The sequence below is a fragment of the Schistocerca serialis genome, chromosome 5 (assembly GCF_023864345.2).
Source record: "Schistocerca serialis cubense isolate TAMUIC-IGC-003099 chromosome 5, iqSchSeri2.2, whole genome shotgun sequence".
NCBI classification, from domain to species: Eukaryota; Metazoa; Arthropoda; class Insecta; order Orthoptera; family Acrididae; genus Schistocerca; species Schistocerca serialis.
Window position 1 is genome coordinate 328,432,306 of NC_064642.1, and position 15,193 is coordinate 328,447,498.

Consider the following 15,193-nt stretch of genomic DNA (forward strand, 5'->3'; position numbering starts at 1 on the left):
CTAGGTTTAAAAGTAAGGAGAGAAATTATGAAGTCGTTCGTATCTAATTTACAAATGTCTATGATCCTCTTAAGAATTCAAAATCAGTAAGTATCGAAAGGCATCTGGTAAATTGGGAAGGGATTCGTGTTGAGACGTTGATAGCTATGTGGAGTGTATGGTTTTCAAGATTTTGTTGGCAACGATAGAGTTTTGACTGAGTTGGGAGCTTGTACATGTTTAATGCGCATATGCATACGCACTATGGCTAGATCCAGCCTGCCTAATGCATATTATACGCTTTCGCCGACAGTTCCCAGCAGCTTAGAAAAGTTGTTAGAAGTATGTTGTGGCCAAGGGATGTTTCGTTAAGGAAAGGTCTCTGTTATATTTTTATCTTCTGCTTTTTTTTTCTATGATACCGTTTGTCGAACTATATTACCTTGCGTATCGCCTCGTATATATTACCTAGTACATCGGCGAATGTAAGCAAACTGATCCTCTTCGTTCATTAACTCACAAGAAGGTTTCATTAACAGAAGAATAAGCTGCAGAACACTAGGTTTATGACAGTACCTTTTGTGCTCGAGAGAATTTCGCTCTCAGCTTAACAGAGACAGGATCAGGTCAACGAACCTGTCCCCGTCGGCCATTTTCCATTGTTCTATCGTAAGAGTGCCTTAGTCAGTCAGTTAATCTTACAGATGCCAAGTAGCAGCAAATCAGATTATTTGAAACGTCGTTTGTAAATACATGTCGTCGTACTAAGGATGTAGTAAAATGACGACTTCGGTGCTTCTACTTGCTAGCAGATTCGTCTTGCGACCTGTCTGTTTACACTATCGACTACTCTGTAGATTGGCAAGAAACGTATGCAGTGTAGGCAAACATAACACACACTACATAGAGTACTTTCTTTTTTTTCTGTGCATCGTTGCGAATCGACAGCAGGCTTTTAATTTGTTTCTGAACGTATGTTTATACACGGGATTACTTCTGCGGGAGGCTCGTTAAAAAATTCTAGCGCCAACATGCAGAGTTTGACACGGCTCCCTAAATAAGTTGGTATACTGATGTGTTATTTATTACGTCTTATTTTATTATTGTGTCCATAACGTCTTACTAATATATTTAGATTTCCCTGATTCGCTGCAACCAAATTCAAGAATGGTTTCTTTAACAAAGACCATTCCCATTTGCTTACACGTTCTAGTGCGATCGACATCACGCTGCATTTGTTATTAGCTTCTCCTGTGGTTACTGAAGGTCTGATTTCCTGGGCCCACTGAATAGTAGATTAATAATTATAGACATAGGACGCCTTCCTTCAAAACATATTTTCTTGCCTTTTGGCAATGAAATACTTTTTAACACTGTTGTACCTTCTTCATAGCTGACCTATTTCATTCTGGGAATCATACAAACATAACAAATGTGCTGAAGTGGTGAACATTTCATACCTATGAGACTATTGTCGTTATTTTGGAGCTGTACTGTATGAAATTAGCATAAAATTATCCTATGTTATATTTTATTAGTTTACATTCAGTTTCCCTGAAAAATATAGTCTATGATTGGCGAAAGAGCAATTCTTTTTGGAGAGCCTATGCAATACTGTTCGAGTTTGGAGGAATACCAAATGGACAGAAGCGTGAATGGGGATCTGGATTGGAAAGGGAGATGTGGTAGGGCAGAGTGCGCTCTGTGCCAGGGTGGCGTAGTGGTCAACGCATCTGCCTAAAGAGCAGGTAGCCGGGCTCGAATCCCAGCATTGGTAGAAACTGTTATCCGTCCCTTCAGTCTGCACAAATACCTCACTGTAAATGTCTGGGACTGTTTGAAACAGCGGGTGAAACTTAGTAATCAACATCCCCGTAATTTGTTAGATCTTTGGGATTTAATTTTCAGTGGGTGGCATAAAATGTATATTGCATATCGGAAGAAACTTGTGGACACTCCTTCTCGCCATACTGAGGCATCATCAACGTTAGAGGCGGTGTTACACGGATTAGCGTGATCTCTCTTGAGAGTGACTAATCTTTTGTCCGGGATGTTCGTATTCAATAGTAACTGGCAAAATTAAAGCGGAAAAAAAAGTTATGTGAATTGCATTCTTGGGTTGTTAGCGTAAAATATAACACAGGGCCAGCATTCAAGGAGAAGAATATTGTAAATCTTCCAAAACCATCGTCAAATTGGTCAATCAGTTTTAACATCCAAGATAATCATTTTCTTCTCGTTGTGAGGCGTTTTTGTGCAGACATGCCAAATGAATTGCAAAATTGCAACGATCATAATGTTGTAATTACGATCGTCTGTTTCGCTGTATTCCACTCCACACAAATCGAGAACATACCGTATCCTGGAGAGGAAAAAACGTTTTGACCTCAAAATTTCACACTTTTCTTCTCTATTCTAGCGATGAAAGTGAGCTTTTCTTTTTCTGACTGTTGAATTCCAGTCAACACATGAAGCACAGAGGAATACATCTGCGGTATAAAAAATATTGACGTTCTTCAGGAGCTACTAAAATGCTCTGAATGTAGTGTCACCAAAACACAACAGGTCTTGTTCTAATCTAAGTTGCGGGAATTGGGGACAGATATTGGCCTGATATACTAAAGCCATGTTTATATTTCGCCGATGAGAGAGGAAGTGAGTGTCCTAGTAATTCCCAACGGTCTCTGCTCGTTAGTGTGTCACGCTGGTCTCTTTCCTGAAACTTGGAGACTGTTTCCGTACTATTCCGTGAAAGTTCGCATCGGCCTTGACTGCAAGACAACATTGAAACAGCCGCTGCGCAAAAAGTGCCACGGGGCAGACAAACACCCTAAGTAATACAGTAATTTCTAAAGCAACGGAATTTCCCGTAGCGGTCTTAGATTGTGTTGGTTTGTGCGTAAGGGGCGCTCAGCGACGAAATAGCGCCCATACGAAAACTAGTAGAAACAAATGTGGTTAAAACTTAGAAAATACGATGGATGGGTGGATTTGCAGGTAGAATTGCTGGACTCTGTCATTTCTTGGTGGCGATGATAGATACCAATTCCAGAATAGTTCCAGCTCTTTATCCATCCATCCGAGGCACTGGAAAGCGTCAGGAAAAGCCTCCCTCGGAACTAGCACAATACACAACTTTTACATGAGCAGTTGATAATTTGGTAGCTCGTCGCCGACTAACTCTTGGTTCCACCTTTTTATCAATGCCAACCACATTTTGCGTGCGCTACAAAGTTCCGTTCCATAGGGGAACCACAACGCCTTTTACATACAAAATAACTAAAAACCCTAAGTGAAAATCAGCAGTTTACATAACTGTAACCAAACATATTAAACAAAACAGAACATTTGCACATATTGACATTTCTACAAAAAATTATTTAAACAAAATTGTTCACCCTCAAAGATAACCAAAGAGATTATGTGGGAGAGGCAAAACATATCATTTGCTCATATTACAGAGATTACACTTCATTACAGTGTCGAATTAATCATACACTAATTACAGAAGTTCAACGATGGGATGTTGAACAAACCAGAAAGCTAAGTGAATCAACAATAGGCATGTAGTGTGTAAGCTATGGTGTTACAGGTGCCTCTTGAAACATCAAACATTTCAACTACCTTAGTTGTGGAAACAACCACCACACGAACACCAAGAATTTGCCCCCTTTCGTATACACTTAATTCCGACATAATGCACTTACGGCTCCACAGAATACTGTTCTGACCACGACTGACACTTGAAACTTATTGAGGACATAGCGCAAGTGCCGTCAATACAACAGAGCAACCTGCAGGGTTTGCTAGCATCTGCATTTATATTCAAGCGTGTATTTCTTGCAGTTTTTCCATAGTTTTGTCCATTCCCTGTACGCTATTCACTACAACATTCACAAAAGAAATTTTTGTTTTCTTCCAGGGAGATGCGACTTCTCTACAGGTAACGCATCGGGTTGACGAAGAACGAAGGGAGAAACAGAAGCCCTGAAATGCGGGCATCTTCTACGACAGTCCTCTGCGTCAGGTGACACACACACGCACGCACACACAGGCGTGGCCATTGCGCCCATGTTGCCCCGTTGCGCAGAGGATGGCAGGAGTGCGGTCAGATTCCGCTGCACAGCGGAAGACGAGGAGTGCCTGTCGGGGCGCGGCGCTGGTTCTGCTGATCTCAGCCGTCTTTCCGGCGGCCACTGTTGCCAACAGCCCTCCCAGGTTCCTCACGGACGGCCAGGCAGAAATAGTGCTCAGGTTGAAGGAAGGCCCAGAGACACCTGTAGGTATGTAATAAGCACTGACATTTCCACTGAACTGACCACTGCACCACATTTTATTTTTATCAGGTGACAGAAGTTTGACTTTTTTGCAGACGATTAATCAGCCAATCCTGTATTCAAGGATCCTAGTAGAGGTTGGTTACCTTTGCCTACCCGTGACCTGTGCTGAAGTTTCAACTGTGTATCTGTGTCGTATCGATGGCCAAGATGAGCGGAAATTAGACAGGATGGCTCATAACCTATTCCTCGCGAATTGCAAAAAGGGAACAGTCGAGCTCGATGTACAGATCACCATCAACACTGCATACGCCCTCACACTTAGGTTTGGTGATCAGGAACCGTACGCCACGACCTCTTATTCCCCTGCGGGCCGTAAAACCAGAGACGAAAATATTTTGCACCATCAGGATTCCAACCGGCTACCTCTGGGTCGAGCGTGGTGATGGAAACAACTGAGTGAAAACATTGATTCACTCGGCTGTTGGAAACCAATCGACTCATTCGCTTGTAGCCTTACGTTTCGGTTGAATTATTATTCATTTATTTCCTTCGAGTGAAACAAGTCTGCGGAAGCAACTAAATGAAGACAACCGATACAGTCAGTTCTAGTTTTGCTTACTGCGGGAACTAATCATTCTTTATTTCCGAGTGAAACTGTCAGTTCATAAATGTATTCCTTCTTTCAACTGAAACAAGGCTTTTGGTGTTTTAATTGACTGCGCTATCCGTTCAATCTTCTGCATGAAAACAGTCTGTAGTACTTCCACTGGTCAAACTAAAGCAGAGGTATACAATGGGGATACACATATCCCAAGAGTGAGGATACACCTACCCCAGGGGGACGTGTAAACAACTCAGAGAGTACGCCAAAGTTTACTTGTTAATTTAATTACAAACTAAATATTCATCTAGTCATCATTTTCAACTGATTACTACATTGCTGCAGATTAAGTTGTGCTGGATGCAATTACCCCTTACTAATTAAACTGATATATCGTTCTGATACAAACTTGAGCGTAAAACGTAAAAGTTCCTTTATCCTTATATGAAGCAAAGAGAAATATTGCAAAATTTAAATGACAGTTTGCACTTCGTTTATTGAAAAGGTGTGACGATCTCCATAAATTAAAACTCAATGGAATGTAAACCTCAAATACTTATTTAACCATTTATTTGTGTGGAAGGTAAACATATTGTGCAGAAAATTACGTCACCGGCTAAAAACGTACAAATCACACTCATACAAACAAACATGTTTATAGTTCACAGACTACGAAAAGTCGCAAGTATACCGTATTTCATGTGTATAAAGAAATACCATTCAGTCATTGGTACTTCAATTTCACGTATCTCTAGACAACACTGTAATAAGTCTGTAACCAAATTCGCACCCCTCTGGACCGCTGGGAGCGACAATTGGACTCCACTGACCCAAGTAGCAAGAACAGTCGATCGTTTTGTTTTTAAGTTATTGTTGACTGGACTTTGTTGTCGTTTTGGAGTGTTTTTAATCATTATTGTTGACAGCACTTATCGTTCCAACACCGGCTTTTTATTTACTATCAGTGAGTAACTTACAGTTAAGATTTTCGTCCTTGTTTGTGAATACTACGTTTACTTAATATTGAACTTCGTGACTGGATCAAAATGTCAAAACGTTCAGTTGCGTGGTAATGTGACAAATTGTACGACTACATAAAAAGTGATTTTGGAGATAAATTACTTGCAACATACGTTATACAGTACCTGGAAGGATGATTCCTATTCTGAAACTATATTGATTAAAGAGTTTCGAAGAAAATTAATTAACAATGATAAATATTTCTCGCAAAAAATACAGGGTGTATCAAAAAGAATCATCCCATTTTCCACGTCTATATTTTTGAAACTAACAAACATATACAATGAATTTTGTTTTTGGACGAACGGGAAACTCAAAAAAAAAATTTTCGTACCTTTTCATAGGTGTTCAATATGCCCCCTTGAGATTCATGGCATATGTCAACGTGGTATTCAAATTGTTCCCACACTGCAGCGAGCATTTCTCGAGTTACAGCTTCCATAGTTGCTGTTATGCGATGTCAGTTCATTCATTGTTGTTGGTAACGGAGGCACATAAACTGAGTCTTTTATAAACACCCACAAGAAATAATCACATGCAGTTAGGTCCGATGACCTTGGAGGCCAGTAATGTAAGGCTGAATCACTTGGTCCACTGCGACAGATCCATCGTTCAGCAATCCTTTGATTTAAAAATTCCCACACTTCCAGGTGCCAATGTGGCGGTACCACATCCTGTTCGGAAATGAATTCGTTCGACCCAGTCTCCAACTGTGGGAAAAGAAATTTCTCAAACATTTCGAGATTAGTGCTTCCTGTAACAGTGTTCTCGGCGAAGAAAAATGGACCACACACCATTTCCCATGAAACTGCACGAAACACATTAAATTTTGGAGGGTCTCTCTTATGTTATACAGCTTCGTGTGGTTGTTCCGTACCCCATATTCTCATATTATGACGGGTTGTCTTCCCATTTAAATGGAATGTTGCCTCGTCACCAAACACTAAGCGTGGAAGAAAACCGTCGTCCCCCATCTTGCCAAGAACTAAATTACAGAACTCCACACATTGTGATTTGTCGCCTTCACGGAGAACTGGCAGAAGATGAATTTAGTGTGGTTTCATATGTAAACGTTGACGCAACGCACGCCAGACGGACATTGGGGGCGTGTTGAGCTGTCGAGCTGCACGGTGAACGGATTTCTGCGGACTCTACGTCAAACTACGGCGGATACTAGAACTGAAGTGGGCGCACACTGCTGCTGCCTAGCGGGAACCATGTAAAGCTCTTTCCGACAGTACGTTGTCCACGCATATATCTCAAATAACATAATAGTTATAATTTTTTTTTAATCGGAAGATTCTTTTTGCTACACTCTGTATTTCTAATAACTGGCAGTATATGCCAGTAAAGCAAGAGATTAAGTCATCAAATAATTAAACACTATTGTATCCTACGTGTTGTCTGTTAACGTCACATCAGCATTTACCGAAAGAGTGGTTTCAAACCAGTTGGAACAGAGAGACAAAGCTTTAATAAATTTAAATAAAAAAGTGATTATTCATTTATTTAAATATTAATTTGCACCCTAACACCATCAATTTTCGACTGAAACCACTCAAACCCGGAGAGTGAATGAAAAACATTATTATAGTTGATGTGGCCGTAGAGATTAGTATCTTGCAGTTTTTTCATTTCACTGAAAAAAGCCTTAACACAGAAGACAGTATATGATGTTACCGTTAGAGTTACTCACTGATTTCCACACAGGGGCTATACGTAAACCTTGAATAAATACAGTTTATTCATGTTTGTACTGTCAACAATCCCACGACCAATCAATATAAAAATCCCACGACCAATCAATATAGTGCACCAACATATAATAATTCTAAGTTCATGGGTATCAATGTTGATGAAACATTAAACTGAAACAACCATACAGAAGACATGCTAAAACGTTTACTATCTGGTACTACAGCTCTCGTCGTCGCAGATGAATCGCTGGGACCACAATTAACACTGACAGGTACTGTGAGACTCTGAAAAAACTCAAACGGGTGATTCAGAACCGGAGAAGAGGAATGTTGAGCAAGGGCATACACATTCTCCATGACAACGCTCGCCCACACATCGTTCGGCAAACAGTTGCTCTCCTGCAACAGTTTCAGTGGAACATAATCACCCACCCATTCTATAGTCCTGACTTGGCGCCCAGTGACTATCCCCTGTTCCCTAGGTTAAAAGAACATTTGTCCGGAAAGCGATTAGCTCCGACGACGAGGTGAAAGAAGAGGTTCATAACTTTCTGAACAGTTTGGCGGCGAGCTGGTATGACACGGCCATAACAAAAACAGCCACAACTTCTGCAAAAATGCATCGACAGAAATGGTGATTATGTCGAAAAGTAGGTAAGTGTTTAAGCTGTAAACTGATATAAACCATTGTAGAAATAAACAGGTCTATGTACTTATAAAAAAATAGGAGATCTTACTTTTGGGATTACCCTCGTAGAACAAGGGTAATGGCGATATCAGAGTGTGACTGTGGTGTCGAGTCATTGTAAATTTGCAGCACAATAATACAGACAGTTTATGGTCTCACTGCATCCGTGAAATTGTAAGAAATTATGTAATGCTAAAGAAATTAAATATTCGGTCTTGTATGATACCTACAAAATCTCTGGGACACTTTATAAGATCTCAACAGTGCAGAGATATGAGTCCTGTGGAGAGAAAAGATGAACAACACAGATGCACTTTAGAAATCAATAAAATGTATGTATCGCAAATAAGCAGTTAATGCTCAGCAAAGAGTGCAATTTTATGTTTTCAAATGCAAGTTATGCGTTATAGACTATGGAGGTAGATTGTGGCGCCTGCGTCGCTTCCGCCTCCAACCGGTCGTGAATCTGTCGCACGCGTTTCATTCAGTACGTTTACCTGCGACACATGTTCTGAAAGACAAAAACCGAATTTCGAAAACTGCTTTTCCCTGTCGTGTTTACGTGTTGAAGTCTAAAGCGGCTTTGTTAGGCCAGTTAAACATGGCGCCTTAGTCAGCACAGTAGCTATTTCTCTTCAGATAGACGAGGTGTAAACAACGTCAGTCTATTGTTTCTACTTACCCTTCGCTGTTCAAAAACCCACATCGTCCATAATAGCCGCGAATTTTTATAAACAACATGAAATCTGACAGCCCACGCATGTTCCGAAAACGGGGTTGCGTTTACGTGGGAGCGAAAATCGATTGCGGACCTGGGAAACCGGCAACCAGAAGCAGATTTCCAGAATCGATTTTGAAGTGTTTACATGAGCGCTCAGAAGCGGTATTGTAAAATCGGTTTACAAAATCCGGTTTTGCGAGCCACATGTAAACAGGGTGATTAAGTAAAAGCATACCACAATGTCTACAGAGACCTATCCGTTTGATGGTGGCGCTAAAATAGTAGGAAACGTTAGCAGCTTATCTGCCTCCGCCATATTCACTTACTTTCTTTATTTCACTTCAATAACGAAGAGTAACAATGAAACATGAAACTTGCAAATTATTATCATTTCCATTGCACCAATAACGAGTATCAGAAAGAAAACTGAAACTTAGCCCTGTTTTCGTTTTACAAAGGTTTTCATCCATAAAGAAGACATTTATTGCCAATGTATGTATAAATCACAAAAACAATACAATAAAATATTGTTCAATGCTCAGGTTATACTATTTCAGTAATTTTGGTAAAGAAAATTAATCACGAAGGCGAGGCCTGTAAGCGCTTGGAGGGAAAAATAATCCCACAATTCAGAGAATCTGAAGTCATTAGTTGGTCCAAAGACTCCAGAGTTTTTCAGAGACAATCTATTTCCTAAAATGTTGACGGTGACGAGAAGATTGTCTTGCAGATTTTCAAACGTCTATTCAGTTTGTTAGAAAATAACAGCACAAAATTATAATTAGACGCAGGCCGTGGTCGCCGAGCGGTTCTAGGCGCTACAGTCTGGAACCGCAAGACCTCTACGGTCGCAGGTTCGAATCCTGCCTGGGGCATGGATGTGTGTGATGTCCTTAGGTTAGTTAGGTTTAAGTAGTTCTAAGTTCTGGGGGACTGATGACCTCAGAAGTTAAGTCCCATAGACTGTTGATAAGCTGTTGTTATGTTATGAAAATCTTAGCTGTCGAATGGTCTCTGAAATACACTTCCTTCATATTCACATCGACTTTTTCAGTCAAAATTGCGCCAAAGACTACAGCTGGACTGTTACTAGTGATGCTCCAGATGTAATTTATAAGTAGGGCACAGATTTGAAGATTTTAACCATGTGGAATCTAAAGAGGGCTAAATCGCACTTAAAGATCTAAAACGGGCTAAACGGGACTTCCAAAGAAGAAGTAATGACTAAAGATGGCTTTTGAAGAAAAACACGGTTTTTAAATACATTTTCTGAATTAATACTAAGGAAAATCAAAAATCTGAATTCGCACATTTTACGAAAAGACAAAAAATAAATTTATGCACACACTGTAATCAAGAATGTCTGTGGCACAATGATGCTTGCCTTTGCAACTAGACAATGCTTGTCTTTATAATTAGACGATTTGTCATCCGGCTGCTGCGTTAGGGACACATCAGGTATACCTATTTTTTGAAGTTCGGAAGGTATAAGAAATATGGTGCCATTGAAATCAACACTGCGTCTAATTCATTGTCGTTTTGTGAATATGTGATACGCCACTGCGCTGGAACAAACCCAGCCAGCCCTTACTAAAATGACGTCCGATAATAGAGAGGTATTTTAAAGGAACACATTGGTGATACTTGTATCGATTTATGTTTGTAGTTACGTATTAAAGTTCCATGGTGTGTTGACTAGCACTGAGTAGTGCACTTGAAGTTGTACTGCAACACTGTCTGGATAACACGCAGGAGGTATACTAACACTACACAGGTCCGATAGTGCATACATTTTATTTAGCTTAAGACCGTGCAGACCAGTTGCAACCTCACACACTGAACCTATTAATTGAACTGACTGTCAAAGATCTTGCACATGGTCTCAGTCGACCGCCAGCGATATTCTTTGTATTCGCAGAGTTCCCACACAGCCCTCCACACTCCCCCACTCACCCATAGTGTGGAGCACTATGAGGGAAGGTGCGTCGAGTGTGGAAACAGTGAAGTAATCTGGAGATTTTATAGTTGTTCGGGCACTGTATGGATGTGACGGATGTGTTGTCGTCAGCTTCAGGAGCGACAGAGAGAGGTGATATACGCCGTACGGAGGTGCACCAGCACACAGCGTGGGCAACCGAAGCGTGTGTGCGCCATGGCGTCAGAAGTTGGGTATGACACGAGGACTTGGCCAGGGCCTGGTGACGCCGGTGCCGATGCTTGACACGAAAGGTGCACGTATGGCGCCATAACTGTGAGGACACCATCGGCAGAGAAATGGGAGGTGAAAGAGGTGGTATTGGTGACGTGTGGCAACTTAACTGTTTTGCATAAATGACTGACGATGGAGACATCTGTGGTCTGTTGGTCCAAATGTTGTCCCTCAGCGAGAAGATTGTTGTCAATCAGCTTGATGTTCAGGTCTTCAGGGAGGAAGTTGTGGACATCAAGTTACAAGTTCAGAGGTGCATCTGCAGTAGTGTGAGACTTGTTGGATGAAGTAGTGGGGCGAGTTTGGCGACTATCTTTGTCCAATAAAGATCCTTGCAGTGTCCACAGCAGCTTAAGACAATTAATAGGCACTCTTGTAGGTTTTGCATTTAGCAAAATGTCAAAGATATGGTTGTCCCTTCGAAGTATGTTATGGGGAGGCCCCAGTCTGGATGTTATATGCTGGTCATTCTGTGTTGTCATGTAACATCATGAACTCACAATCTTTGAAAACCTTGTGAATGAAAACCTTAGATGCTGAGTGAAGAAAGGGGGAAGTACACGGAGGTGAGTGATGTGTTGCTTAACTCGTGGGATTAGATTTGGCAGGTCTGGAGGCAAAATCCAAGATGCTTGGAGCACAAAGTCCTGCGGCATACCACATAGAATTTCAGCAGGTGAGGCTCCGAGATCGTATTTATGAGCTGTACGGACTCCCAGGAGTACCCACCATAATGCCTCTGCACAGTGTCTGCTGTGGCACATGTGAGCTACTTTTAACATGTGGTGCCACCATACAACAATCGTGCTGCACTGTGAGTGACAGGCTGTCGTTCTGAATCGCTGGGAGCCAACCATATTGCACAGTTCAAAGAAGAGGGCAGGCTCGGACTCCCGACCCTGTTTGGTTGTGACAGACATGGAACAGCCGAAGCGCGAAATCCAGTTGTCAGTAAAAGCTTTGGTGGTGGACTTGGCTATTATATCCTTAATTGGTACTGCTTGAGCATGACATGAAACTCTGCTCTTTTGGCACAGGATGCATGTACCAGTTCAAAGCTTACTATACTTCATCACATTAGGCTATGTGAAATAGTCCATTATCAGGCATGTAGTCGGATGTTCGCTGGGGTGTGCCAAGTTACGTAATTGGTTGAAGATGATGTGGCAGAACAGGTGGGGAACAAGAGTACTTGACCAGTTTTGTGAAACGTCACGGAGGATCGGACAGGTTGCATCCAGGTTAAGACAAAGTTTGATCTGTAGGTTCGTGGAGGGGTCATGGAGAAGAGCTTGTAACTGCTGATATTGCTGTTGCACTTCATCAAATTTTTCATACTCAAACTGAGATGACATGGCATCGATGTGCGAGAAATAATCTGTCATGATGTTTTCCAAACTTTTCACATGCCATTTGTTGGTGGTGAACTGTGCAATGTTATCAAAGTACTGAAACCGTTGGGAGTAAGTGCTCTTTGTCGGGTTTTGAATAGAGTCAACCAGTAGATGGTGGTTCGTGAAAATAATCAGAGGATGTCCTCTGATGTCTTGGCGGAAGTAACATACTGCTTCGTAGATTGCTAGTAGCTTCAGTCATACACTGGCCACTTGAACTGTTATGTCGAGAGCTTGCTGTTGAACACCCACCATCTCTTGTTGCAGGGGAAAGCCAATAGCAGTCACTCACGTCAGCCGTTACGATGAGTTGAGTGTCATGGAGGGGGTGCACCAAAGTAATGGCTCAGATGAGGCAGTCTTTAATGCATTCGAAAGCCTACAGCATTTCTGACATCGACGTGAGTTTGCATTTGCTGGTGGCATTCTTGACAGTGAGGTCTCGAATGAATGGCGCCTGAAGGGCAGCTGGCTGTGGAAGGTTCCTTCAACAAAAATTTATCATGCCTAAAAACCGATGTAGTTCTTGGTAGTTCTGCAGTGGCAAAAGTTGATGAATGGTCTCTGTACGATGTGGTGTATTGCGAATGCCAGAGTCATTTACTACATGACCAAGGAAAATGACTCCCTTTTGTTAGAGTTGCCATTTCTCTTCTTTGATCACAATTCCGCTCTCAGAGAGCATGTCGAGAACATGTTTAAGATGCGAGTTATAGGAGTCATCGACCAGTGAGAAAATTAGGACCGTATCGAAATGGGCACAACAGAACGGAAACTTGAATGGTACGCCACCAATAAAGCGCTTCCATGTGTGACCAGTGTTCTTAAGCCCATGTGGCATAAACATAAAGAAGCCAAAACGTGTGGTAACAACAGTTCTATGAATATTGCCTGGACACATAGAGATTTGCATATATGCTGTCTTGCAGTCAGTGACACTGGGCACAGAGTTTTCTGCCAAATAATGAGTGAAATCCTGGATGTTCAGAACAGGGTAGCTGTCTACAATACTGCGAACATTGAGAACTATGTAATCACAACACAACCTGATAGGTCCATTTTTATAGTTTTTGGAAACCAATTAGATGGGTTATACCCAGGAACTAAGATGCCAGCTTGAAGGAGTTCGTCTACCATGGCCTTAGCAAACTAGAGTAAATCTAGTGGTAGTCTACACAGTCTGTGACACACCAGCGGACAGGGTACAGTGATGGTTTTATGAACCACTCCATTTTTAATGTGGCACTGCACAAACTGGTCTTTTGGGGGAAGGGCTCGAAGACAGGTTATGGAGTAGACGAGTAGAAAGTGCAGTACTGACCTTTGCAGTTACAGGTGGAGATGGTGCTGTCGGTGTGTCCACAGATGACAGAAGGGATTTGGAGACAGTACAATATGGGGTCAGCAGAGGCAGACAAAATAGCTTTTTGAATTGCTGCTGTGGTGCTTGGAGTTTCTTCTTGATGGCATGAATTCTGTGTCAGAGACTATCTTTATCATGTTACAGGTGGAAGTTCGTGATGCACATGTTGAAGTAGAGCTGTTGTACTCGTTGAATACGATAAGTGATGTGGAGGCAGTCCTGAAAGAAACAATGGACATCAGGCATTCCCTGAGTGACGGGAACAGCTGCATAAAGTAGGTCGCACTGTTGTCCCGAGCCACTAAGGGGCTGTCGTCAGCCACACCTGTGGCAAAATGGTCACTAGCCATGTGAATCAAAACACCGCCAGACAGAAGTGACAGAGGAAGTCTCCGCCAAGTACTGGCTCACCTACATCTGCAGCTATAAATGTCCAGGTGAAAACACAGCCAAAACTGGAGTCCAAGTGCTGATCTGAGACCCCTGAACTTGGATTATTGAGTTTTTTGCTGCACGAAGCTGGATGGATAGGCTGGCTGGCATCGGGTATGACAAAGATGGCAGTGAAGTATTGACTTCTGAGCTGACTAAGTAGAGCTTCTGAGTCGACTAGGTAGTGCTGGCCACTGATGCAGTCAAATATGAAGTCTGTTGTCACTACAGGAAAGAGGTGGTTGAGGGGTCTATGTCACTTATATATCCTGTGTGGTTCTCTGTGCCTGGTTAGAGCTGTGCATTGAATTTGGGAAGTCTCATGTTGAATTACAGTTGTGAACAGATTCACCAAAGTGTTTGAAGTACCAGCAAAAGTGACTCTGCGCAGGCATTGTTGCAGCACGGTTGGTGGGGTTGTGCATAGTCATGGGTGCAGTGTTGTAGATGGGTGTACAGGCGTTTGTTGTGCTGGTGCGAAAGTCATCTCTCTGGCCAGAAGTGGTGATGTCAGGGTCGTTGGAGGTTGGGTGAGGTTGGCTTGGATTGTGGTTGATGGAGGTCAGTTAAGCTCCCACTGTGGTTGCGAGTCATGTTCGACACCTTTGTTGTCAGTGTTGTTAATACATTGTCGATGGTGAATGATGGAAAATATTCCATCCATATGTTTGAGTCATTCATCTAATGGCTCCTGCTCGTGAACGACCATGGCCAGTTGCATTTGGGGGAGGGGGGGGGGGCAGCTTGATGACCCATAATGTCCATAGTCCATATCAGGTATGAAGTGTATATCAGTTTTATTCCGTGAC

The 15,193-nt window shown here is 42.1% G+C and overlaps 1 protein-coding gene across 1 annotated transcript in view; it reads left to right on the plus strand.

Moving 5' to 3' along the window:
- Positions 1-15,193, plus strand: part of LOC126481269 (cadherin-23) — a 505,796-nt gene that overhangs the window by 224,917 nt on the left and 265,686 nt on the right. Inside the window, exon 3 of the mRNA XM_050104895.1 lies at positions 3,902-4,262. Within this exon, the coding sequence (XP_049960852.1) occupies positions 4,073-4,262 (190 nt within the window). The 5' untranslated portion in view covers positions 3,902-4,072. The remainder of the gene's footprint in view (positions 1-3,901; positions 4,263-15,193) is intronic.